The 23,443-nt window shown below is 31.8% G+C and overlaps 3 protein-coding genes and 1 long non-coding RNA gene across 7 annotated transcripts; 2 read left to right on the forward strand and 2 right to left on the reverse strand.

Moving 5' to 3' along the window:
* The first annotated feature begins 1,234 nt into the window (after nt 1-1,234).
* Nucleotides 1,235-3,055, forward strand: LOC109796322 (increased DNA methylation 1). The gene has a single exon (XM_020356005.1). The coding sequence runs from the start codon at nt 1,235-1,237 to the stop codon at nt 3,053-3,055; it is 1,821 nt and encodes a 606-aa protein (XP_020211594.1).
* A 2,065-nt stretch (nt 3,056-5,120) lies between these two features.
* On the reverse strand, nt 5,121-8,751 carry ATCSA-1 (Transducin/WD40 repeat-like superfamily protein). Of its 4 annotated transcripts, none has more exons than XM_029270933.2 (9): nt 8,264-8,751; nt 7,953-8,195; nt 7,680-7,860; nt 7,225-7,403; nt 6,850-7,060; nt 6,528-6,682; nt 6,352-6,441; nt 5,558-5,629; nt 5,121-5,456 (listed from the first exon to the last, which is right to left on the reverse strand). In XM_029270933.2, the coding sequence occupies exons 1-9, from the start codon at nt 8,429-8,431 to the stop codon at nt 5,415-5,417; spliced, it is 1,341 nt and encodes a 446-aa protein (XP_029126766.1). In that variant the 5' UTR covers nt 8,432-8,751; the 3' UTR covers nt 5,121-5,414. The 4 variants fall into 4 exon arrangements, with proteins under 4 accessions (XP_029126766.1, XP_020213771.1, XP_020213773.1 ...); XM_020358182.3 differs by having other exon boundaries at nt 7,680-7,839; nt 8,264-8,748; XM_020358184.3 differs by having other exon boundaries at nt 7,680-7,839; nt 7,953-8,182; nt 8,264-8,399.
* Nucleotides 8,752-17,134: 8,383 nt separating this feature from the next.
* On the forward strand, nt 17,135-20,538 carry LOC109796763 (protein NPGR1). The gene is made up of 5 exons (XM_020356544.3): nt 17,135-17,544; nt 17,729-17,987; nt 18,174-19,411; nt 19,762-19,909; nt 20,029-20,538. Exons 1-5 carry the CDS (start codon nt 17,353-17,355, stop codon nt 20,337-20,339), a joined length of 2,148 nt encoding a protein of 715 aa, XP_020212133.1. The 5' UTR covers nt 17,135-17,352; the 3' UTR covers nt 20,340-20,538.
* Nucleotides 20,539-21,180: 642 nt separating this feature from the next.
* LOC109795881 (uncharacterized) lies at nt 21,181-23,066 on the reverse strand. Its single transcript, XR_014434851.1, has 4 exons — nt 22,785-23,066; nt 22,252-22,372; nt 21,990-22,035; nt 21,181-21,439 (listed from the first exon to the last, which is right to left on the reverse strand). It is a non-coding gene; the product is annotated as an uncharacterized LOC109795881 (long non-coding RNA).
* Between the last annotated feature and the right edge of the window lie 377 nt (nt 23,067-23,443).

The raw sequence follows: 23,443 nt of genomic DNA on the forward strand, positions 1-23,443 counted from the left end.
GTATAATAATTTATTTTTATTTAAAAAAAACTTTGATGAAACAAAAATAGAAAGAATCTTCAATCTTAATTTTAGTTGTGATCAGTTAGTTGATTCAAATTAAAGTATTCAATTTAAATATTATATATAGATCATAATTGTCTTATTTATATTTTAATTCAGAATATATTAATTATAATTATTTAATTAGTTTAATCATATATTTTTATTAATAAAAAAATCAATCGCCCTTTGGAATTAAAAAAAAGTTTCAGATTGTTAAAAATATATATATATATATATATATATATATATATATATATATATATATAATTTTATTTACTTGATTAAAAACTTTCTATGTTTTTTTATCCCTTTAAAATTTGGAATTAGTTTTTCACTTTTTTTTATCCTAAAAATGAGTAAATTTTAGTTTTAATCGCTATAAAATATTTTTCTAGATTCCTAAAACAAAAAGTCTGTATTTGTGATTCTTAATGTTTATTTTAAAGTAAATAAATAATATTTATTTAAAAAATTTATAAAAAATATTAAAGATTTCATATATTAACATACTATCAAATACAATTGTGAGTGTTACTATGAATGATTTATATGATAAATATAAAATTAGTTAATAAATATAAAAAATAATAATTTTAATTTTAGAGTGATGAAAAATAATTTTTTTTTACAAGAATTAAAATTAGAAGTAACTCATTTTATAAATAGATTATTTCTTACAATTTAATAAATAGATTATTATATTATATAAATTAAAATAGATAAAAATATAGATTTTTAAAAAATACATTTTTTATTTTTCTATTATTTAAATATTACACTTTAAAAAAATTAGAATACTAAATTTAACACTTTAAAAAGAAAATGATAAAATTAAATTAAATAATATAAATAAATAATGGATATCTTGACCGCCAAATTAACACATTTAAGTGATATAAAAATGGAAATTAACATATATTCCATAAAATAAGATAGTTACTGTGAAGATATCGATATATTGAACGCCAATCAATCAAATTAATTCCAAATTCATTGAAAACCTAATATATCAGTGGAAGGGTTATGGAATTCAAATCGCTTAATAAGAAAAATTTTGATGCCTCTGAATCCCCCCGAAAATATTAACGTTTTAAAATACCTAGTATACCTAGTCTACTACACTAGGTGGTAAGCCCTAATAGAATGCTCGTGATGTAACCTGTCAGCAAAGAGTGTTTTGTTTGTTGTGATGGCTTTTTCTAGGCCTCCTGATATCAACATTGAAGCCGAACACTGTCCTGAAGCTGTGCATGAATGGTATAGGCTCACATCGCTGCCAGATTACAAGCGCCAATGCGCCTTAAGCAGGGACTTGTCCCTCAAAGCCAAGAAGCATCTTGTTTTTCTGGGTTGGAAATTTTGGTATGTCAATAAGCAAGGAAGGTGGGAACTGCGTTATACATCACCCATCACCGGTAAGAATTACATCTCTCTAACAAGGGCATGCCAAGGTTGCATACAGGAGGGAGGGTGCAACCTTCAAGAAAACACTTTTGTTCATCAGCAACACTCTTTGTCTTCTGCACCAGATAAGAAGATAAAGAAACCAAGAAAATCCAAGAAAAGGAAGGTGCTGTCAAGGGGGTTAAAGAAAAGGCATAAGGCTGATACTGATGATGATGATGATGATGAGTCATTGGATGGTGACGAGAAAGCTGAGGAGGAGTTAGCAGAAGCCTCTAATCTTGCATGTGGAAGAGGTAAGAGTTTAAGATCGATGATGCGAGGCGGTGCTTTGCCACAAAGTTCAGAATCTTCACAACACAATCATGGAACACTTATCCCTTGGTTAATTGATAGCAACGTGGTGCCTTTGCATTCCGCGGTTTTATGCCGTGGTGCAAATAACGTGGTGAAGAAAGGGAAGCTATGTCGTGAGGGCATTGTTTGTGATTGCTGTGGTGAGTTGTTCTCTCCTACTCGCTTTGAGGCTCATGCTAGGTGTTACAAGCATAAACCATCTGCTAGCATTTTCTTGTTAGATGGAAGATCGTTGTTGGATATCCAAAAGGAAGCCTCGAGTTCACAGAAAAAGGAGGTGGGTTGTTTAGAAGAAGAAAGGGATCACCGTCAGTGCCAGTTTCAAAATGAAAATATTTGTTTCGTTTGTCGTTTTGGTGGTGACATAGTGTTATGTGATGGCTGCCCTTCTTCTTTCCATCTTAGTTGTTTAGGGTTAGACCACGTTCCTGATGGAGATTGGTTTTGTCCCGCGTGTTCTTGCAAAATATGCAAACAATTTAGGTATGCCAAGGATTGTGGTGATAGTAGTGTTTTAGTTTGTTTTCAATGTGAGCGAAAACACCACATTGGCTGCTTAAAAGAACAAAGCTTTACTCATACGGATGGTTGGTTCTGCAGTGAAACTTGTGGGAAGATATTTATCGGTCTTCAGAAGTTAATGGGGAAAAGGATTCCAATCGGTGCCAATAATCTAACATGGACATTGTTGAAGTCTGCTAAAAGTGGTAGATGTGGAGAATCTGAACTTTCTTGGGACGAGGATGGAAGTTTGAGTCAAAATGAAAGGAAGCTAAGTCTGGCTCTCAGTGTATTGCATGAGTCATTTGACCGAGTTATTGATGCTTTCTTTGGGACAGATATGATAGAAGATGTTGTTTTCAGCAGAGGTTCGGAGCTCAATCGTTTGAACTGTCATGGTTTCTATACTGTAGTATTGGAGAAGAATGAGGAAGTGATTTCTGTTGCAACAATAAGGGTTTTTGGCAAGAGGGTTGCAGAAATTCCTTTTGTGGCTACTAGGATGCAGTTTAGGAGACAGGGAATGTGTGGCATCATGATGAATGAGATTGAGAAGCAGTTGACTCTCTTGGGAGTAGAGGAGATTGTTTTGCCTTCTGCACAGGAAGCAATAGATACTTGGACAAAGACCTTTGGCTTTGCAAGAATGACACTTTCAGTTAAGTCTCAGTTTCTTGATCATGTTTTTCTTGACTTCAAAGATATCATTATGTGTCACAAAGTATTGGTGAAACAATTTGTTACATGATTTATTTTGATTAGACAATTTGTAAACTGTGAAATTGTTTGTTTGTTTTGATATGCATTGTTATTGTTGTTAACCTATTGTATCAGTGATTCTCATGAATATTCACAGGCTACGATCTCTTCTGTAATAAAATTGAAAACTTTGCACTTAATTTGTAATATAGGTTATTGTCTAATATCCATGAAGGAAATACTAAGATTCATCTAGGCAAATTATCAACAATTGCAAATTATTGTAAAATCTTCATACCAATCGTTCACCTGCGAATTAGGTGAGTTTGTATTCTTTCATTCTCTCAGGGAGAATGTATTGAAATTTGATAAATTGACTATTATTAACAATCAATTAAAGTTTCTATAATATCCAAACGGGCCAACAATCCCATTATCCCAACCAGTTTGGGAAGTCTAGGGGTTTAAATAATACTTAATTTTACAATAAGCTAGGAACGGTAGTTTTCTAACAATTCATTCGTGTCCTTGAATAAAGGTGTCATCATAACAGCAAAAGACAACATTAATTATTAATTAGTTGTTGGAGGGCCCTTTATTTTTTTTTTCGCCATGCTAGCACACTTTGGTTTTGCTTGAGCAAGAAATCGAAGGAAATGAAAGGGAATAATCGAATAATTGAGAATGGATTTGATGAGAAATAAATAAAAAAGAAAGAGTAATTTGTAGATAATTATTAAAGTCAAATTAAGAAAGAAATAGAAAGAAATTAATATTTTAAAATTGTATGTTATGTAGTTAAATATTTATATAAAAATAAGTTATCAATTTTTACTTACTTATTTATTATAATTATTATTATTATTCTAATTATATTTTAAATTCTTTATTTAAAATAAATAAATAAATATAAAATTGGTTACATATTCAAGTATGTATATATACTAGATTTAGTACCCATGCAATGCACGAGACCATATATAAAATTTATTGGTTAGTATTATAAATAGTGTATTTAATATATTTTTGTGTCAAATATTGATAAGGGAATAAACTAAAATTATGTCAAATTAGATAGAGATCTCGACAATGTGTATTTTTTTTAAGTTCTATTATTTTTTGATGAGCGACAATGTGTATTATAGATAATGTCTGATTTTGTTATATTTACAAATAAAATAATAACTTTAAGCATAAATTATAATTATTTATTTTATATTTTATATGTTAAAGGTAAATTGTCCATCGTATCACTTTCAAAAAAAATAAAACTATTCATCTCCATATGTTATATTTTATGTTTATTATATATAAATAAAAGGAAGGTTTGATTTTAAGAATAGAAATTCTCAATTAGGTGGAAGTAGTATAGTGGACAATAATTTTGTTGGTATTATTTAAATAAAAAAAGCACATATATCTAATTCATAAAATACGTTAAATTTTTTAATTCTGAACTTCAAGGTGAAAAAAATCAAATTACTCTCGTGAATAAATTAGTTGCTGCAATTTAAAAAAAAAATACATTCTGAAAAGTATCTGTGATGTGTATTTGTTTTTATTTTATCGAATATGATAAGTATCTTCTACAAATAAAAATGAAAAATGAGTGATGAGTGATGATTAAACAACGTATTTTGCTATTTTCTGATTTTTATACAAATCACCTTATGTTGTGAAGTTTTTTTTTTTTTTTGGTGAGATCCACTTTCATTTACCTTTAAATTCATTTAAATCACTGTCTCCTAATAACTATATTTTTTTCAATTACCTGCAAATCCACTCTCATCTCTTCTATTCAATGGTAAATCGTCTTTGTCAAGCCCAATGTTAATAAAACTGTGCACGGTCAACTGGTTATTGATAACAAACAGCAATGTTCCTTAGTAAGATAGAACAGTTACCACTCAGTTTCAGTGTGGAAATATTTAAAGATTACGTCCAATAAAAATTTATCTGCATAAAACTATTAAGATATATATTAAACTATAGTAATCATATGCTTACTGATTTTTGTCATGTATTTTTTTATGGGATCAATGGATATTTTTTTTCCTAATAAAGTTACCAAGATCTAAGCTGCCACAGTATAAAGGTTACTATCAACAATGTCATTTGAGTCCGCACATATATACACAACATTTTATAAGCAGAGCATTATGAAAAATGTGTTTATGCTGTAACATACAACAAGGAGTCAATTTAAAATTTACACCAAGTTAAAAGATGGGGAAAAAAGTTCTATTCTACAAAAAAACAATGGGGCTACTAGTATACAGTTTTGTGCCTTAAAACGTTTCACATATGCTCCAAAACCAGAACAAACATACATTTACAAATCCCACAAACATCAGATGTGGCGGAAGAAGACAAGAAAGGGAAAGTTGTGACAAAAATGGAGGCAAGACTCAGCTACTCCAGTTATCCTGATCCTCAGCTGGTCCTTCATCCTGCAGTTTATCACAATGAAGTCAGACAACCAACAAAATGGAAGGTTCTCACTTGACACATATACATGATAATCTCAACAAGATTGATTCAAAGTGTGCACCATTTCATCAGCGATTGATCTCGCAGGTGACCAGACAAGAATTTGTCTATCATTTCCACCAGTGTACAGTTCCTGAGACAATAAAGAAAATCATTAAAAAGTACATGGAGTTTGGGACTTGGGTTCTAAGTTCTACGAAGACGTATTGCATTTAGTATAAGAGACCACTGCTGATTCACGGGTTTATTATTTTATCCTGAAATAAAGAGATTAGTATAAATTATAAAAAAATTAATAAATATTTTCCTATAGGGGTCACGCAATTCTTGCCAACAGAAAACTGACTACAGTCTGGACAAGCCATGGCTTTCAAAGAATCAGTAATGAATATTTTCAGTGTAATCAGGTGGGGGGATGGGTACAGCCGTACAGGGATGACTCCCTGCTTCATCTTGTGATTGTCAGTTGGCTTCTAGTTGATTTATATGGATATAAATGGCTTTCTTTTCATCTTTAACCTTGATTTAGTTTCATCTTCAAACACGATCAAAATTTGTCATATTTTAATTGTCTCTTTTCTTCCTAAATACTCCTTTTATCAATGAAGGGAAAGGACTGGTGATTACATATATAATTAACACCCTCTCTATCTGTATCTCTCTTTTTTTCCTGAGTAAATTTAGATGATAAAATGTGTATGTGTGTGTGTGGGTTGGGGGAGCAAGGCCAACCATATTTCGTATGATTTAATGATAGAAGTTTAGATGTGTGCAGGATTATGAATAATGAACAAATGATATATTTCCCTACCAACACCGGAAGTTTGAAAATGAACCACCACCTCTTGAACATACCTGATCTTGTTGATTAAACCAGCAAGAGTTCACACATTCATAGTGGCCACGTAATATTGAGTTCATGTTCCCAGACCACATGTCAAATGCCTGAATAATTCAAAAGAAAGATCAGTGTTCCAGATTTGCATTTATACACCTAATTTAAAGTTAAAATATATAAACTAATGACATACTTTCACAGATCTCATGCATGGAACAAAAACAAGGGTTGCATCTTGAGTGGTGGCAAATTGAAGGGGTTTGTTTGTTTGCAGGCGCACTGTTTCAAAGTTAACAAGTGTGTCACAGCCAGATTGAACATCCCACAACCTCAATCTTGAATCAGACCCTGTGATACAACAGCACAACAATTAGAGAGAGAAAGAATTAAGATGCGAACTATATTTTGACAAATTATACAGAGCAAGCAACAACTTTAATATGGAGTCATATAAAATGATTATTGCACGGGTATTTCTTGTAATTCTATAATAAAATAACTAATGAAAAGAAAACCTGCACTAAGTAGATACATGCCATCCCCTGTCGCTTTTAACCCTGTCACAGCACCATAATGAGCAGTTGCACGATCCTGAGTAGATAACATTCCTGGATGTAACCTCTGCTTCATTGGTCCCTTGGATGGAACTCTGCCAATTGGTAGTTGTCTGCTACCACTTCCAATAGCGTGTTTCTTTTGTGCCGCACGCAACTTTGTACTTGAGTCCTGCAAGTGACAAGGTTTTGGGATAATAACAAGCATAAAACTCACATAATAACACCAGGTGCTATTTCAGCTACTCGATTAAAGCAGTCATAACTTGCAATTATGGCTATTTAGACTCACTATCTGTAGACAAGGAATATGCTACACTTAAAGAAAAAGAGAACCTTAGTTATCATAGAACGTTTCAGTACAGGAGGCCGTCTTCCAAGCTGAGTCCGAGATTGATCTAAAACTAGGAAACAACCAGCACGCCTGATGTCCCAAAAACGTATTGCACCGTCACATCCCCCAGTAACCAAGACCCATTCACTTGAATTAGACCATTCAACAGTCATTACTCCATCTGTCATTAAAGAAAACATGTGACACAAAACCCTTTTATTAATAACCAGAGGAGTCTCACTTTCTGGTAATTTGCATAACATTAGATCTTATGCGCAATCATTTGGCAGACAGAAATACAGAAGCATTCAAATATGTGAGTGGTAAATGAGAATAAACATGATATAGGTACACATCCCAGTAAGTAACCATGATCTACTAAACTAGCCTAACCTAACTGAATGAACACATGAGAGACGCAATTAAAGAAAGCAAACGGAATAAAGCCTTGACATACCACGGTGTCCGGACAAAGTGTGAGCAAAAGCCCCGGAAGCAATATCACAAAGACGAACTTGGACATCCTCAGTGCCAGCAGCAATAAGCATGTGAGACGTTGACAAATTGGACATTGCAGTCCTATGCACCTTTCCAGGCATCTTGAAATTCACCACTACCTGCAGGCACAATCCAATTGTCTTAAGATTATTTTGTTAGACATAAGTGCATAAGGTAGTTTTAAGTAATTATTATTATAATAAAATTGAAGAGTGATAGTATAGAGAAAGACCTGGGTGGTATTGGTGTCCCAAACATTGATGTGATGATCGTATGAGCCAGTGACGAACAAGCCGGTGTCAATGGGATACCATATAGCTGAGGAGACGGCATATTTGTGACCTTGGTGGTGGTGCTTGTCAAGGACGAATAAGGAGGTGTGTTTTGATATGGCGGTGGGTCGTTGAACGTCGTAGACGGCTACGGAGGCATCGGAGGCGGCGGAGAGCAAATATCTTCCCTCTGTCGAATCAATCTGATTTCACGGTGAAATTGGAATGCGAGCTAAGGGGAATTGAATTGGAGAAAGGAGGAGGAGAGTACCTGAAGGGAGTTGATGGCGCCTTTGTGAGGGGACACGATGTCCTTGTGATTCGACAATTGGAGCTGCGAAATGCGATTCGATTTTATCCTGTTCGCGAAGGAATGTGGACGCACTTTCCCAGCCTCCCTGTCTCTCATCTGCTTCCACACATGCCTATGCCTATGCATGTTCGGAGCATCTTTATTCTTTGATTGATGATTGATGATTGATGATTGATGATTGATGATTGATGCCAATTCCCAATTCCCAATTCCTCACTCTCTTCGCCTCCAACACTTGCTATTTTCTCTTCCTTTTTCCAAAACTAATATGTTCACCCAACTCACCTGGACTCTACCTTTCGGCCCAATCCACCTCTTGCTTTTCACCTCCGCTAGATTCTACTTCTACCCTCTCATGCACTGCAATCTGCAATCTGCAATCTAAATTCTTTATTATCCCTGCCATGCCACGGCTTTTACTTTACCAATTAAATTTTGGATTCTTGTTAAGGGATACATTCCACTCTAATTATAAAATTTAAAAGAAAAAAAAATGAAAATACGAATTATTTTGGTCACAGAAAATAGTATGTTTTAATAATATATATTTTAAAACAAAATTTGTATCAATATATATATATATATTACTCCATGTAATCTAGTTCCATACCCATCATAATTATTGATATTGACTCCAACTTGAGTCACAATTGGAATGCCGATCATATATAGAGAGAAGATAACCTCTGCAAATTGCCACATTGGTTTGTTAACTCGTGAATCTTTAGCGTGTTTACCGATGGGTCTCCCTAAGTTGGAGAATCTTACAAAATTTTGCTTATTAGAATTTGAGTAATAGTGGAATTTAATTTTATAAAATTAATTTATAAGATAAAAATTATTATTGACTTATATATATTATTATAATATTATTTTTTAAATAATATAAGATATTTAACATGAAATTATTATGATAAGATTAGATAATAGACATCAAAATGAGCCAAATCCATTTACATGAGGCTCACCATGCATTAGTGATTTATACAAGTTAATCTAATTCAAAAATATTTTTTTGGTGATTTAGAAAATTTTAATTTGACTTCTATTGCAGTGAAATTGGTTCACTAAATTTTTAAAATAAAAAGTAATTAAAAAATAAAAAACATTAATTACATGTGTCTTATTTTTAATAAATAAAATAAATAGTTATAATTTTTCTATCAATAAATCAAGTTTATCATTGATTCTTTTTTGCTAAAGATATCGCAACGAGGATTGAACCTAGGTCCTTATGCTTCTAACTACCCCAACCTCTCCCTACCCAACCACTAGGCTAACCCTAGTGGTAAATTTATCATTGATTCAACCTCACTCATTTAGGCTTAAATTGTTTGGCTCATGGGTTAAGTGAGTTGAGTTAAAATTTAGCCAGAATTAATTACCTTTTTTTTCCTAACATGATCAAGACCCATGGTGAGTCAAGTTGACCCATTAAGTATGACCTGATTTGACACCTCTAATAAACATCTCAAACATTAAGTTTGTAGAACTAGATATCTGCAAGTGGTCTGATAATGGTCTGATAGCAAGTATGTTGATAAGTCCAACAATAATAATCATTAAGATAGACTCTGACATCATCTTAGAATATAGATTAGAGCCTAACTCAACATTATAAAATTAGCTTATAAGATGAAGATTATTTTCCATTTATATACACTATTTATTATGATCTTGTGTTTTAAACGATGTGAAATATCTAACAACACTCACCTTCTTTGAACCCTAAACACTAAATTTTGAACCATGAATCGTAAATCATAAACCCTTCTCTAATTTTTAAAAATCACTTACTTCCCTTGGAATAAAGTCATTGGTTAAAGTGAGAGAAAAAAAGTCAATTTTATATTTTGTCAATCATATGTGTGTCTATCATTCGTTTTTGAATTATGTACGAGATTTTATCTTTATTTATGAAAATTTTCATTATTTTTTGATTTTGAAAATAATAATTTTTTAGTCTGTTCTTTGAAATTATTTATGAAAGTTGATATATTTTTTAAATCACAATAGTATGATATTTTTAAGATATAAGTTGATAGTTAAAATTAAGTAAGAGATCAAATTTAATTTAACTATTAATACTTATATTAATAATTTATCACTTAATAGTGCATAAATTGTATCAACCTGGTCGAGATAACAAACTCAACGAAGGACAAGAAACACAAAAATGATGTTCAAATGACATAATATCGATATCGGCATTGCCACATCGATCCATTAATGATAAAGATCTAGTCAATAAAAGATAAGATTAAAATGGCAATGATCACCAAGATCCTAATAGACTGATTATCCGCAAAAAAAAAAAAAAAGATAACCCAATCTCAAATAAAGAGGTACACATTTTATAAATTTTAAAAGAACACCAAGAATACGAGATACTAACTTAAGCATCAAAGTTCTTTTTGTAAGTACTCCCATGGAAAGAATCATATCACCAAGTAGAGAATAATTAAAAATCTCACCAAAAGAAAATCCACATCAAGACTATCTGTTAGGCATACTCGAAAATCATGTGACTCGAAAAGATTGATAGCGCTGCCCGAGAAGTAAAATCAACACATGCTGAATACTTGTGACTAATCTCACGTGGGACGTGGGAGCACTCGAAATTATGGGACTCGAAAAAGCAAGTGTTGCTCGAGAATAGTTGAGACTCTCAGAACATGGAGGTTAAGCCAAAACGGTTACCAAAAAATCAATCAAAGAAACAAGGAGCGTGGGAAGAGCGGTTAAAGGAAGTTATAATTCAAGACCACGTAGCAAATATAGTGGATAGCGGTTATGAGTTAAAAGCGTACATGCACAGAATTAACCGCTCTTGATTGCTCTATAAATACAAGGATTACGGACCTTTACGGGGGTCGAAAAACTCATACTATAATTGAACTCTGAAGCACTCTCTGCCTACACACATATGGCTTTCGTGCACAATATCGTTTTTGGGTATGACTGACTCTCGGCCACTTTTCTTTTCTCTTTTTAGGAGTAGGTAGAATAGTCTTCTTGTTCTTTGTTTAATTACGTAGTGTATTCATATACTTGGATCAATATGTTCTCATGTGTAACGTAATTTGATCATTGTACGAAATGAACTATGATTTGCATTGCTAATATATGTATTGTCCATTCTGTTCACATTATTATTTGCGTGCATGAACATTGCTTGTTAGTATTAATAGAAGAACATTTCGAAACAAGTAATTACTGAGACTTCTTACTCTACTTTTTGTTCTCAATACCGCAATAACACAGTGAAGTACATAAATTGAAACACATTGTGTGCTAGTCTAAATAACAAGAACTCATAAAACATATTCCACCGTAAACACTATCCTAGATAAAAATGCAAATGATATTATTTTATATAATAAGTTATATATATATATATATATATATATATATATATATATATATATATATATATATATATATATAATATATATATATATCACTTAAAAATATATCAAAAGAATTCACTACAATTTTCCCTATTTCTTATCAAGCTAATCTCCCCTTGTTACCCCCCTTGTTTTATTCCCTTTATTTGACAAAAGAAAAAAAAAACCAACAAAGACAGTTAATAACCAAGGTCGTTAAGCATATCGATGAATGTTTTGTTATTAATAAACTGTGTACATAAAGGCTATGTTCATTAAATAATTTATTTATAGAATTTTGTTCACATTTTTTAAAGTGTTGTGTGTTTAGTTTATTTTTATCTAATGAAATGAATTATCGTCATGGATAATAAGGATATTTTTAATGCGTTTTATTCCTTTATTTAGACACGATATTCAACTGTTGTTTAATATATAATATAATGTTAATATTTTCTACATTCTCAGTTTTAAATTTCAAAAAATAAACTTATTAATGTACGTAATTGTTGATGTTAGAATTTTCTACATTCTTAGTTTTAAATTTTAAAAAATTCAATGATGCAAAATAAACTTATTAATGTAATTGTTGATGGTAGAATTTTCTTTTGAACTCTATGAAATTTAATTTATTTAGATGTCAAAAAGATAACTGACCACTTTTGATTGTTGTAATAAAAATATTTTAATGAAACTTTTAGAATTAAGTAATTAATTGTTTTTTTTTCTCATGAAACTAACAATGTTTAACTTTCAATTGAATGACATAAATTCAAGTTAAAGTCTTAATCCAATAAATTTGATAAAGGCCTTAATTAGTGAGTAAATTTAAGCGTTCAAATGGCTAAAGTTAAATTTAATAATAATTTTAACTTTGTGATTTTAAACATTTATATGAACTTAATTTTGTACAGAAAATATTTGATTTTTGTTGTGAATTGAAATTATGATAAATTTGAGTTTTTTTTTTACGATTTCAAAGTTATTATCAATATAACTCTTTTTAACAAGTTAATTTTTGTATTGATACACTAACCCAAGCACAAGTGATGCAGCATGTAAGAAAAAGAAACATAATAAATACAAGAGTATATTCCTCGTAACTGTAAAACAAATTAGACCACTCTTGTATATATCTCCTACATTAACGTCGTTGCATTTCAAGCACCTATAAACATCAATACATCATCCATTAGCTTTTTTTTATTATTATTATTTTTTAATTATTATTCAAATTGCAAGCCTGTAATGGACGCTCACTTGTTCCTTTTGCCTTACAGAAAAAAAAAAAAAAAAAAAAACATAGCTAGGTGACCTATTATAGGAAACAAATATGTGACTATTCTCATTTACAACACAAATATTGTGTGGAAATACATGTTAGCTCAAAGTCAAGCAACACCCTCTACAACAATTAAGATATTCAATCACTTAAACATAGGAAGGCAATCCATAGATGATTGGAACCAACATGATAGTGTTTCCCACTAATACCATTTATCCACTTTACCTCCTCCACTCATTCTGACTTTTAGTTTTTCCTTGTATTAAATGTAGCCTCATTTATATTCTTCCACAATTTATTAATAAAACTTGGAAGATTTTCGGTACATTTTTTTAATGAATAAAAATAATAGATAGGGGATCACATTCCTAAATTATTAAAAAAGGACTTAATGATAAGTTGAAAATTTTGAAATCTATTATTGTTGTCTATTTTATGATTAGGCAAAGTGTAATAGTATTCAATATGACTTGAGTCTTTATTTGTCAAATTGAAGACTGTTTATAGAAAACTACCAAAGAAATTATACCTTTGGTGTTAAAGGATTTTTTTTGAGTAGGTGTCTCTATTGAAATAAAATTTTAGGTTAAAAATTTATTTTGATCCCTTACAATAATTGTTTGTTTCAATTTAGTTTCACTTTTATTTTTGGTTTCAATTTAGTCTCAAACTAATTAATTGGTTTCAATTTGGTCCCTAATAAATTAATTGGTTTCAATGTGGGACATCTGTCCAAATTATTTAAACGGAGTTAACTGTTCGCCACATGGATGCCACGTAGATGCATAGGTGGATGCCACGTGGATGACAAATTTTTTTAAAACAACCCGTTCTGGTTCCAGGTATTTTCCAAAAATTGGCATCCACATGTCATCTACGTGGCATTCACGTGACCAACAGTTAACACCGTTAAAGAAATTTAGACGGAAGTCCCATATTGAAACCAATTAATTTATTAGGGACCTAATTGAAACCAGTAAAGGATGAAATGACATGATATTTTTCCTTGAAGTCATTAACGATGTACCCCAACAACAACCTGTTCTTGAAGAGGTAGAACCTGAAGTAAAGGAAGAGAATACACCGGACTAACATTTCACCACAAAATCATATGCGGGGACAAATCTAAGTTAATCATAGTGAGGGCATTTGCCCCCACTAAATTTTTTTTCATTTTTTTTTATATATAAAATATTAATAATTTTATAAAATATATATTATTAATTAAATTTTAATTATGTTGTTATATCTAATATAATAAATATATTAATATTTTATATTTTATTTTATTGTTTAATTATTTTTTATTTTGTGGTAAAATTAACACACCAAGAGTGCATCTAGAACGGTCCGTTCTGGTTTTAGAACGGGTCGTTCTGGTTCTAGGTATTTTCAAAAAAATTGGCATCCACGTGTCATCCACGTGGCATCCACCTATGCATCTATGTGACATCCACGTGGCCAACAGTTAACACCGTTAAAGAAATTTGAACGAAAGTCCCACATTGAAACCAATTAATTTATTAGGGACCTAATTGAAACCAATTAATTAGTTTGGGACCAAATTGAAACCGAAAATAAAAGTGGGACTAAATTAAAACAAACAATTATTATAAGGGACTAAAATAAATTTTTAGCAAAAATTTTAATAGTTAAAAGGAATGTCGAACCTACGTTATGAAAATACAATTCATACCAAATCTCATTTCATTTATGTCAATCATTATGAAGTTTTTGGTACAAATTTAAATTTTATGAGTGTTTCGGATCAGTATTTAATTGTTTCAAAAAGGATGAAATGTAAGAAAAAGATGATAAAAATTAAAGACACAATGTATTTAAATGTAGATAAAAATTAAATGCATGAATGTAAATGAAAGAATCCAAATTGAATATAAAAAATGAAATTAAAAAAGAAATTCGATACTTAAAAGTAATTGAATGAATCTTCAAAGATCTGTAGAAAATTCAAAGTGTTCAAAGTATAATATGAAAATAGTACACTTGTAGAAAAATTCAAATATTTTGAAATAATAAAAAAAGAGAAAAATATGCAACTAAATAAAAGCCTACAAAAACCAAAGGAAAGTAAATTGTAACAAAATTTAAATGTAAAGCAAATAAAATGCAAAAAAAAATCAAGAAATTAAAATATTAGAAGAAAATGGTAGAAGAAACAACGTAGAAACAAAATGACTAGAATCATAAAGGTACACACAGATTAAGGAATTAAATGAAACCAAAATCTTATAATTATTTACATGAATACTGCTATTTTTTTCCAAGGAAAATTATTAAACTCTTTCCATATTTTGTATATGATTAATATTTTTTTTTTGAAAAATACTCAATGTAATAATTAAAATAAAATATAAATTGTACATTTTAGTATTCACATGATTTTTCTGTAATTTTGGTTGCTAATATTAAAAGATTTGTAATTTTAATTCATCATATCATTTAGATCTACATTATTGATAGTTTAAATTCAGAATAAAGCTACTCACGTAAAAATTGAGAATTGAGTGATATTTTATGTTATCATATTATTAGATATGTATAAGGGGTCTAGTTTGATTGGTTAAATAATGTGTGTGACGGTCGTAAATCTATTCAGTATTGAAGTCAATTTTTATAAATAAATAAAAAATACAATCGAATGCATGCGGTATAACAATATATGGAAGATTATGTATGGATGTATTACAAGTATGAAAATTTGATGGTTGAAACAAAGTTGCAATTTTTTTTTTTTTAAACTAGGAAACCAAATTTGTGCAATTAAAATTAGCGAGAACAGAATTACAAATTAATAATTAAATAGGATCCAAAATTCAAATAAATCTTATTTTAATTATTGCATTATTAATTTTGAAAAGTATTTAATTTTGACATTTTGATTTCATTTTATTTCTTTAATATGTGCATATCTAATATATTCGTCAATTAGGCTTCGCTTTGCCATGTGGCTCAATCTAAGGCTTTTTATCATACAAGGGTAGTCTTCAAAAATATTATTAAAGTGAAATTATTTTGAAATAATTTCTTACTTGCTAGTCAAGCTAACAACAACCTTATCATGTCATTTTTTTTATAAAAAAAATTCACCTAAAAATGGCTTCATCTAAGACACGTGGCACCGATGCATATATCACTGCTGCAAGTAGCGATACAACGGTATAAAATTTTAATTTATTATTATTATTATTATTATTTTTGCAATGGACATAAAATTATTATTATTTATTATTTTTTCAACATAGTTCATCAGGAGTACTTATTTATGTTTTGCGACTGTGACAACTTCGTTATTCCCACTTGCAAACACCTTTTCTATTTTTAAAATTTTTACCTTTTTATAATTTTATTTATTTAATTAAAGCAATTTTGTTTTAATTGATTAATTAAATAAAATAAAAAAGTAAAAAATTAAAAATTAAAATGGTGTTCGCAAGTGTAAATAATGGCACTAAACATAAATAATATGCTTCAAAGTACTCCCTTGCGAACCATGTTAAAAAAAATAATAATAGTGTCACTCAGGCCACTATGACACAAAAATATGTTTTCTCATAATAGGCCACTGCGATAATAACAAGAAAAAAAAGAAGAAGAAATATATGTGCCAATTGTAATTGAGCATGTATTGCTATTGCCTTCGTATACATCGACGCCACATGTATTAACTAGAGTCATTTTTAAGTGAAAAATTATTTTTAAAAAATAAATGACGTGATAAGAGTGTTGATGGATCGACTAGCGATACTCTATATTGATTACTTAAAAAGTGAAAAATTGTTTCAAAATAATTTCACTTTAGTAATACATTTTGAAAAATTATGTTGAATATTTTGAGATATTTAAAAAGATTAATTAATTTATAAAATTATTTAAATTTAAATTTAACTTAAATTTAAAATAATTATTTTATTAATTAGTAATATTAAAATTTAATTAATATCAATTTTAACGAGATATAATAATTTAACTATTATAATTTTATTTAATTTTAATAATAAATATTTTAATATTAATTATTTTAATTATTGTAATTAATTATATTTAATAGAAATTATTAGATAGAATATTATTCTATAATCAGTAGAATTAACTTAATTAGAGAGAAGTTAAGATACTTAGAAGACGTTCAGTCCTTGATACTACCATTTATGTAACGGTGGTGAGTTCAAAGCTCTCATGTCTCCATGGGTAACTGTAAAATATGACAACACCATGGCATACATACCCTTGTTCGTTAACAATACCTTTATTAATTCACACTGCAACTGCACTCTTCCTTTCAGTTCAAAACTAACGGAAACGTCTTTCTTAAAAGCTGTGCGCTGAGGAGTCATTGTTGTTGAACGGAGAAGATGTTGTGCGCTTGTTCCGGGGACCAATTCAAATTCGAAGACCCGCCGCAGTCGCCGGAGTCCCTCGCCGCCAGGGATTTCCTCGCCGGTGGCCTCTCTTCCAGAAACGAGGAATGGGATCCTAAATTCGATGAAACTCAAGTACAAGAAGCTGAATCCACTCTCAAAGAAGCTCTTTCCTTAAACTATGAGGTACTTTTTTTTTTTTTTTTTTTTTTTTTTTTTTTTTTGTGTATTTGGCTTCTAGGGGACAATTTTGCCCGAGAACAGGACCATTGTAAGCTATATAGTTTTCCTTTCAAGGCATTTAATATAACTGCATATTAAAACTGGAGTTCAGTATTGAAATGTCATGTGTGTATTGAATGAATTTCAGGAGGCTAGGGCTTTGTTGGGCAGGCTTGAATTCCAGAGAGGGAACTATGAAGCTGCACTTCAAGTGTTTCAAGGTATAGACATCAAGGGTTTAACCCCGAGAATGGTCAAGGCTATTGCTGAAAGAACAAAGCAAAGGAAACCGCGTTCCAAGGCAGATATCGTGGTTTTGAATGTGATGTCATTGCATTCGGTTAGCCTGCTTCTTGAGGCAATTTTACTCAAAGCAAGATCATTGGAGGAACTTGGGCAATGCATTGGTTGGTAACTAATGTTATATTACCCTTTTAGAGGACTTTTATGTGCTTGAATGTTAAATTCTGCAATTTAATTTTACAAGTGAGATCTTGAACGTTACTCTATTTGAATTTAACTGAATTGTGTTGATTCTAGTGAGAGGTTTCGGGTGCCGATTCTGATGAATTTAGTGCTTTCTTATTTGCCAGTGGCTGCAAAAGAGTGCAGAATAATTCTAGATACAGTTGAATCTGCCCTTCCTGATGGAATGCCTGAGGGTATTGGTGAAGATTGTAAGTTGCAAGAGATGTTTCATAAGGCATTGGAGTTGCTTACAAGCCTTTGGATCAAGGCAGGGTTTCTGGATGAAGCTGTCATTGCATATCGTCGTGCTCTGGTAAAGCCATGGAATTTGGAGCCACGTAGGTTGGCTATTGTACAAAAAGATTTAGCTACAATACTGCTATATGGTGGTGTTGAAGTAAGCCTACCCTCTCAGTTGCAGGTGTGCGGTAAGACAACACCCAAGAGTAGTGTTGAAGAAGCAATACTTTTGCTTTTAATACTCATGAGCAAGATGACAATTCGGGAAATAGACTGGGATGCTGAAATAATGGATCATCTTGCTTTTGCACTTTCAGTCACTGGGATGTTTGAGTTATTGGCAGATCATGTAGAGCAGATCCTTCCAGGTATCTATAGTCGAGTTGAGAAGTGGTACTTTCTTGCTCTGTGTTATAGTGCTGCAGGACATAATGAGGTAGCATTGAGCCTTTTAAGAAAGGCTTGTGGCAGCTCTGAGGCAAAGCATAGATCCCATCTTCCTTCATTTTTGTTTGGAGCAAAACTCTGTTCCCAAGATCCTCGCCATGCTCATGAAGGCATTAACTTTTCACGTGAAGTTATTGATCTAGCTAAGCACCAAAATAAGCATTTTTTGGGTCAAGGCCACAAATTTCTTGGCATCTGCTATGGGGCTGCTGCTATAATTTCTGTACTGGATTCTGAGAGAAGTAGATTTCAAAGAGAGTCTTTGGACTCTCTAAACTGTGCTGCTGAAAATGGAAATGATGACCTGGAAGTGATATTCAGCCTTGGACTAGAAAATGCAATTCAAAGGAATCTGGATGCAGCTTACAACAACATAATGATGCACTCATATATGACTGGTGGCAGTACAAGAGGTTGGCAGCTGTTAGCACTCATAGTATCTGCACAGCAGCGATTTAAGGATGCTGAAACTATAGTTGATTTTGCTTTAGATGAGGCTGCGGGGATAGATCAACTTGAACTTCTAAGATTGAAAGCAGTACTTCAAATTGCTCAGCAGCAACCCAAGCAAGCAGTAGAGACATATAGGATCTTGCTAACACTAATTCAAGCAAAAAAAGAGCTTTGGCTTCAAGATTGCAACAACATCGATCAGCAACAAGCATTCAAACATGAGGTGTGTAGTAACTCTATAGCATCCCTTGTATAGAATGATGTTAAAGTTGATTGAAAAGAAGCAACTTGTCTACTTAAAGCTGCTAAGAAAAAAGATGGTTACACCTACAGTAGTTTAACCTAATAAGGTTTTGTTACATTTGTTAAAAGAAACACCTCCAACCTCATTTCCTAAAATCATGTTAAAATTTTTATTTTGGATGAGCAAAGATTATCCTATGCTGAATTGATGAATGGGAACTGATGATCAGGGGCAATTGTTTTTTTAAATTATTTGTAGAGTAATGATTAGTTTCATCTCTAAAATCTTGAGAATAATTCCCCTTCTAACTTTTTCATCCCTCTTATCAGGCATTAACAGAAAGGAAGTTGGAAATGGAATCTTGGCAGGATTTGGCGACCATTTATACGGATGTTGGTTCCTTGCTTGATGCAAAAGCTTGTGTGGACAAGGCACAGTTGATAGAATTTTTTTCTCCAAAAAGTTGGCATATTACAGGTAAGGAACCTGTCTGCAAATTTTTAGGATTAAACTAACTACTAATTTCTAGTTTCTACATTGAGTGTTTATGCTCGTGGTAAACTTATATGCAATTCCATGGCTGTGCGCAATTGCAGGGATGTTACTTGAAGCTCAATCATTATACAAAGAAGCATTGGTTTCCTTTTCAATATCATTGTCAATAGAACCAGATCACATTCCCAGTATCATTTCAACTGCTGAATTGTTGATGAAATTTGGTATGCAATCACTTTCAATTGCAAAGAATTTTTTAATGAATGCTTTGAGATTAGAACCTACAAACCATGATGCTTGGTTCAACCTTGGATTGGTTTCAAAAAAGGAAGGTTCGTTACAGCAAGCCGCAGAGTTCTTTCAAGCTGCTTATGAACTGAAGCTTTCTGCTCCAGTGCAAAAATTTAAGTAATTGAGACTTTGGGAAAACACCCCTACTGTTTTTTGTCGAGGGAAAGCGAGCTTGACCCTGGGCATGATAGAAAATATGCAAGCAGGAACTAAATGATTAAATTACTCATTCCATGATTACCATTGCTTTATTGTAGATTTTTCCATATGTATAGCTAAATATAGCTAATTTTCTATAAATTTTCTACATTCTGTTCTAATCAAGTTGTCATTGTTTCGCAAGTAGAATTAATGGTGGACAAAAATAGTAAAACAATGGATTGTTGAAGGTGTGAACTGTGAATCCTGAAAAGAAAAAAAAAACCTAATGTATGTCATAAGGCAATCGCATTTCCCTAAATGACAGATTCAAGGTGACAACTTCGACATCAATCATCAATCTAACATCTCGTTATTAATTTCAAGATACCAACCAACATTTTCAATAAAGATTTGCTTTCTTCTATTCTCGTAGAAAATAAACACCAAGAATTAGGAAGTGAGATGTTCTTCTACATTTAAATAACCAAGTTAGTCCAACCATTTGCCAGGATGATTCATTGCAAGGTCATCCACTTGCTAACCCACATGGTTGACTGCATGATGAGATGCTCAAAGACGATTTTTTTTTTTTGTACAACTTAATAGACACGCAAGTCTGGGACGTGCGAGTAATTTTTGTTTGCTCTGAGAGTATTATGTTTTATGATCCTTCACTTTTAAAATAATCTGATGACTTTTAGTTTCTATGTCATTCTCCGTAGCTAAAAATATTATTGACAGTATGTAGCACGTATTTCACCCAGGCTGGAACCATAAAAAAATAAAGTTCATGTTCTTACTTACCAAAATAGAACAAGAGAGAAAAAGAAGGCATAAATTGGTTGATGTGTTCAATTTTTGAGAAAGGATAGTCGAGTTTTACAAATGGAATAAAAACACCAAACTACATTCTCAACTTATCCTTGTTTGCTTTTACATCACGAATTTTTAGCAAACAAACAGAATGTTTCTGGATCTGAAAAACAACAAATTTGACCGATGGTACAGTTGTAGTAAAGACCGTTTGTACATCTCCGGAACAAGGAAAGCTGGCAGTGCAGAGGATTTGACTGGACCTATCTGCAAAACAAGAAAGGGAAAACCAATGAGGCAAATGATTTCTACATTGTAAATTCGCAGAAGATATTTTCATTTTTCAAAGAAGAAGGTTTAAATTTCTACTGTTAACTGACAATTCAATCTGTAACATACATAATAATAACTTAGGAATTGTCCTAATCTGCCCAATGTAGAAAGGCAGTGAGAATAACCCAATTCAACTGGGTTGGGTTGATTCGTAAGTAAGTCGGCTAGGATTTTCTGTAAAAAGGATTTTTCTTCATTGCCACGAACTAACTGAATCTATAACCAAATTTATTTAAGAAAACAAAATATTTTGTCACGTCCCCCTTTGCATTTTAAAAACTTATTTTCATGTGACATGTATAACTTGGCTACCCAATACAAAATTTATTGGCTTAATAATTGTTATATTGTAGCTTTTTTGACTCAGTGAAATGTGCTGCATTTACATTAAACTTTGTTTATGCAAATCTTGTTTACAGGAAACAGAAAAGTCTTAATCAAAAGGGGCAACTTAGAGCTAAATTTTATCAGATTGACCATTCACCTTACATATGTAATAAACAGTTGGCCTAACCTCAATCCTTCTGCCACTGCATCAACAGATGAAAAGTAAAAACATATTATCAATGCAATTTAATGAATTTAGGAACAGATTGTTAACCAAACAGCAAAGGCAACAAAGAAGCATATATCAAGGGAAATATTTTTTATAGAATAAAAAGTGAAAAAATTCTTGATCAAAATTCACGAAATTTCCCTAGAATTTGTATGAATGGTGATTTAGCAGAGTGTGAGTTAATACTTGCCGAAAATCAAGTGACCCCCTTGTATCCCTAAACCTTTACAAACGGTTCGCCATGGTCGTCGTTGGAGTTTTCAGCTTCCTTTTCCGTTTCTGGTTGCTTTGCCTCTTCATCATGCTCTTGCCTGCAATATTGCAATGACAATCAACACCTAAAAGTTAGTCTCCCTCTACCTGTATCTCATCACCCCCCGAAAAAACCATTGTAAGAACATCATTTCCCCTTTTTCCACGGCTCACCCAATCTCAACAACTTTCTATAATCATGCAATAACGTACATACATATCAGAACATGCATGCATCTATGAACGTATATATGGACTTCCACAATCACGTCAAAACATGCATGCATGCATGTACATAATGTACGTCACACGCATGGAATGTATATATAGACCATGAAAGCTTTACGTAGCAATATGGAGATATTAACGTAAGATATATATTGAAGGAAGAGAAGGTTGCAGATGGATCAATTTTGACAAGCATGATATATATAAGAGGTGAGAATCCATGAAAGAAGAATGCAATGTTACTTTTTCTGGGCGGCTTCAGCAGCTCTAGCACGGGCTTCTTCAGAGGCCAATCTTTCTTCCTCCTTGGTCATACGCTTGTTGCCCCCGTCGAAGCAACCAAAGCACAACCCCATGTTCACCCCCCTCTCTCCCCCTCTCTCTCTCTCTCTCTCTCTGCGTCACCCTATGATCTCTCTCTCTCTCCCCTGGCCTATACGCCTCTACAATCTTTTTTTTCCCCTTTTTCTTTGGAGTTTGTCTTTCCTTGTATTGTGGACGGGGATGATCATCGCTAACATGCTATATTAATATTACTATTAACAATAATTTAACAAGAAAACCCCTATGTGTTTTGCATCTTCTATCAATATCCCTTGTGCCATTCCACGTGTCACCCACTCATTCGTTATAACAACGCACGGCTGTTTAATTACCTGTATTAATTCAAGAGAAAAAACAATACTGTATATTGTATGATATTAACATATTATTTAAGGAAAAATACATTCTTTTACAATGCTATCTAACATTTTTTTTGACAGCATGCTTATGCTATCTGATATTTAGAGAGAGAAAAAAATATAGGTAGGATATGTAATACTTTTCATTTACATTTTAATTATTTGTCTAAATATATCCCCCCTATAAAAGTGGCCAAATACTTTTTGTTGACAGAACCA

The sequence above is a fragment of the Cajanus cajan genome, chromosome 6, assembly GCF_000230855.2.
Source record: "Cajanus cajan strain Asha chromosome 6, NIPB_CcT2T_4, whole genome shotgun sequence".
Taxonomy (NCBI): Eukaryota; Viridiplantae; Streptophyta; class Magnoliopsida; order Fabales; family Fabaceae; genus Cajanus; species Cajanus cajan.

What these genes read in the sequence shown, in the direction of transcription:
- LOC109796322 (XM_020356005.1), top strand. Translation starts at nt 1,235, where the DNA reads ATGGCTTTTTCTAGGCCTCCTGATATCAACATTGAAGCCGAACACTGT.
- LOC109796763 (XM_020356544.3), top strand. Translation starts at nt 17,353, where the DNA reads ATGTTGTGCGCTTGTTCCGGGGACCAATTCAAATTCGAAGACCCGCCG. An exon ending in CTCTTTCCTTAAACTATGAG is followed by an intron (nt 17,545 to 17,728) that starts GTACTTTTTTTT and finishes AATGAATTTCAG; the next exon opens with GAGGCTAGGGCTTTGTTGGG. An exon ending in AACAAGCATTCAAACATGAG is followed by an intron (nt 19,412 to 19,761) that starts GTGTGTAGTAAC and finishes CCCTCTTATCAG; the next exon opens with GCATTAACAGAAAGGAAGTT.
- ATCSA-1 (XM_029270933.2), bottom strand. Translation starts at nt 8,431, where the DNA reads ATGCATAGGCATAGGCATGTGTGGAAGCAGATGAGAGACAGGGAGGCT. An exon ending in GCGCCATCAACTCCCTTCAG is followed by an intron (nt 8,196 to 8,263) that starts GTACTCTCCTCC and finishes CCGTGAAATCAG; the next exon opens with ATTGATTCGACAGAGGGAAG. An exon ending in GGGACACCAATACCACCCAG is followed by an intron (nt 7,861 to 7,952) that starts GTCTTTCTCTAT and finishes AATAATCTTAAG; the next exon opens with ACAATTGGATTGTGCCTGCA.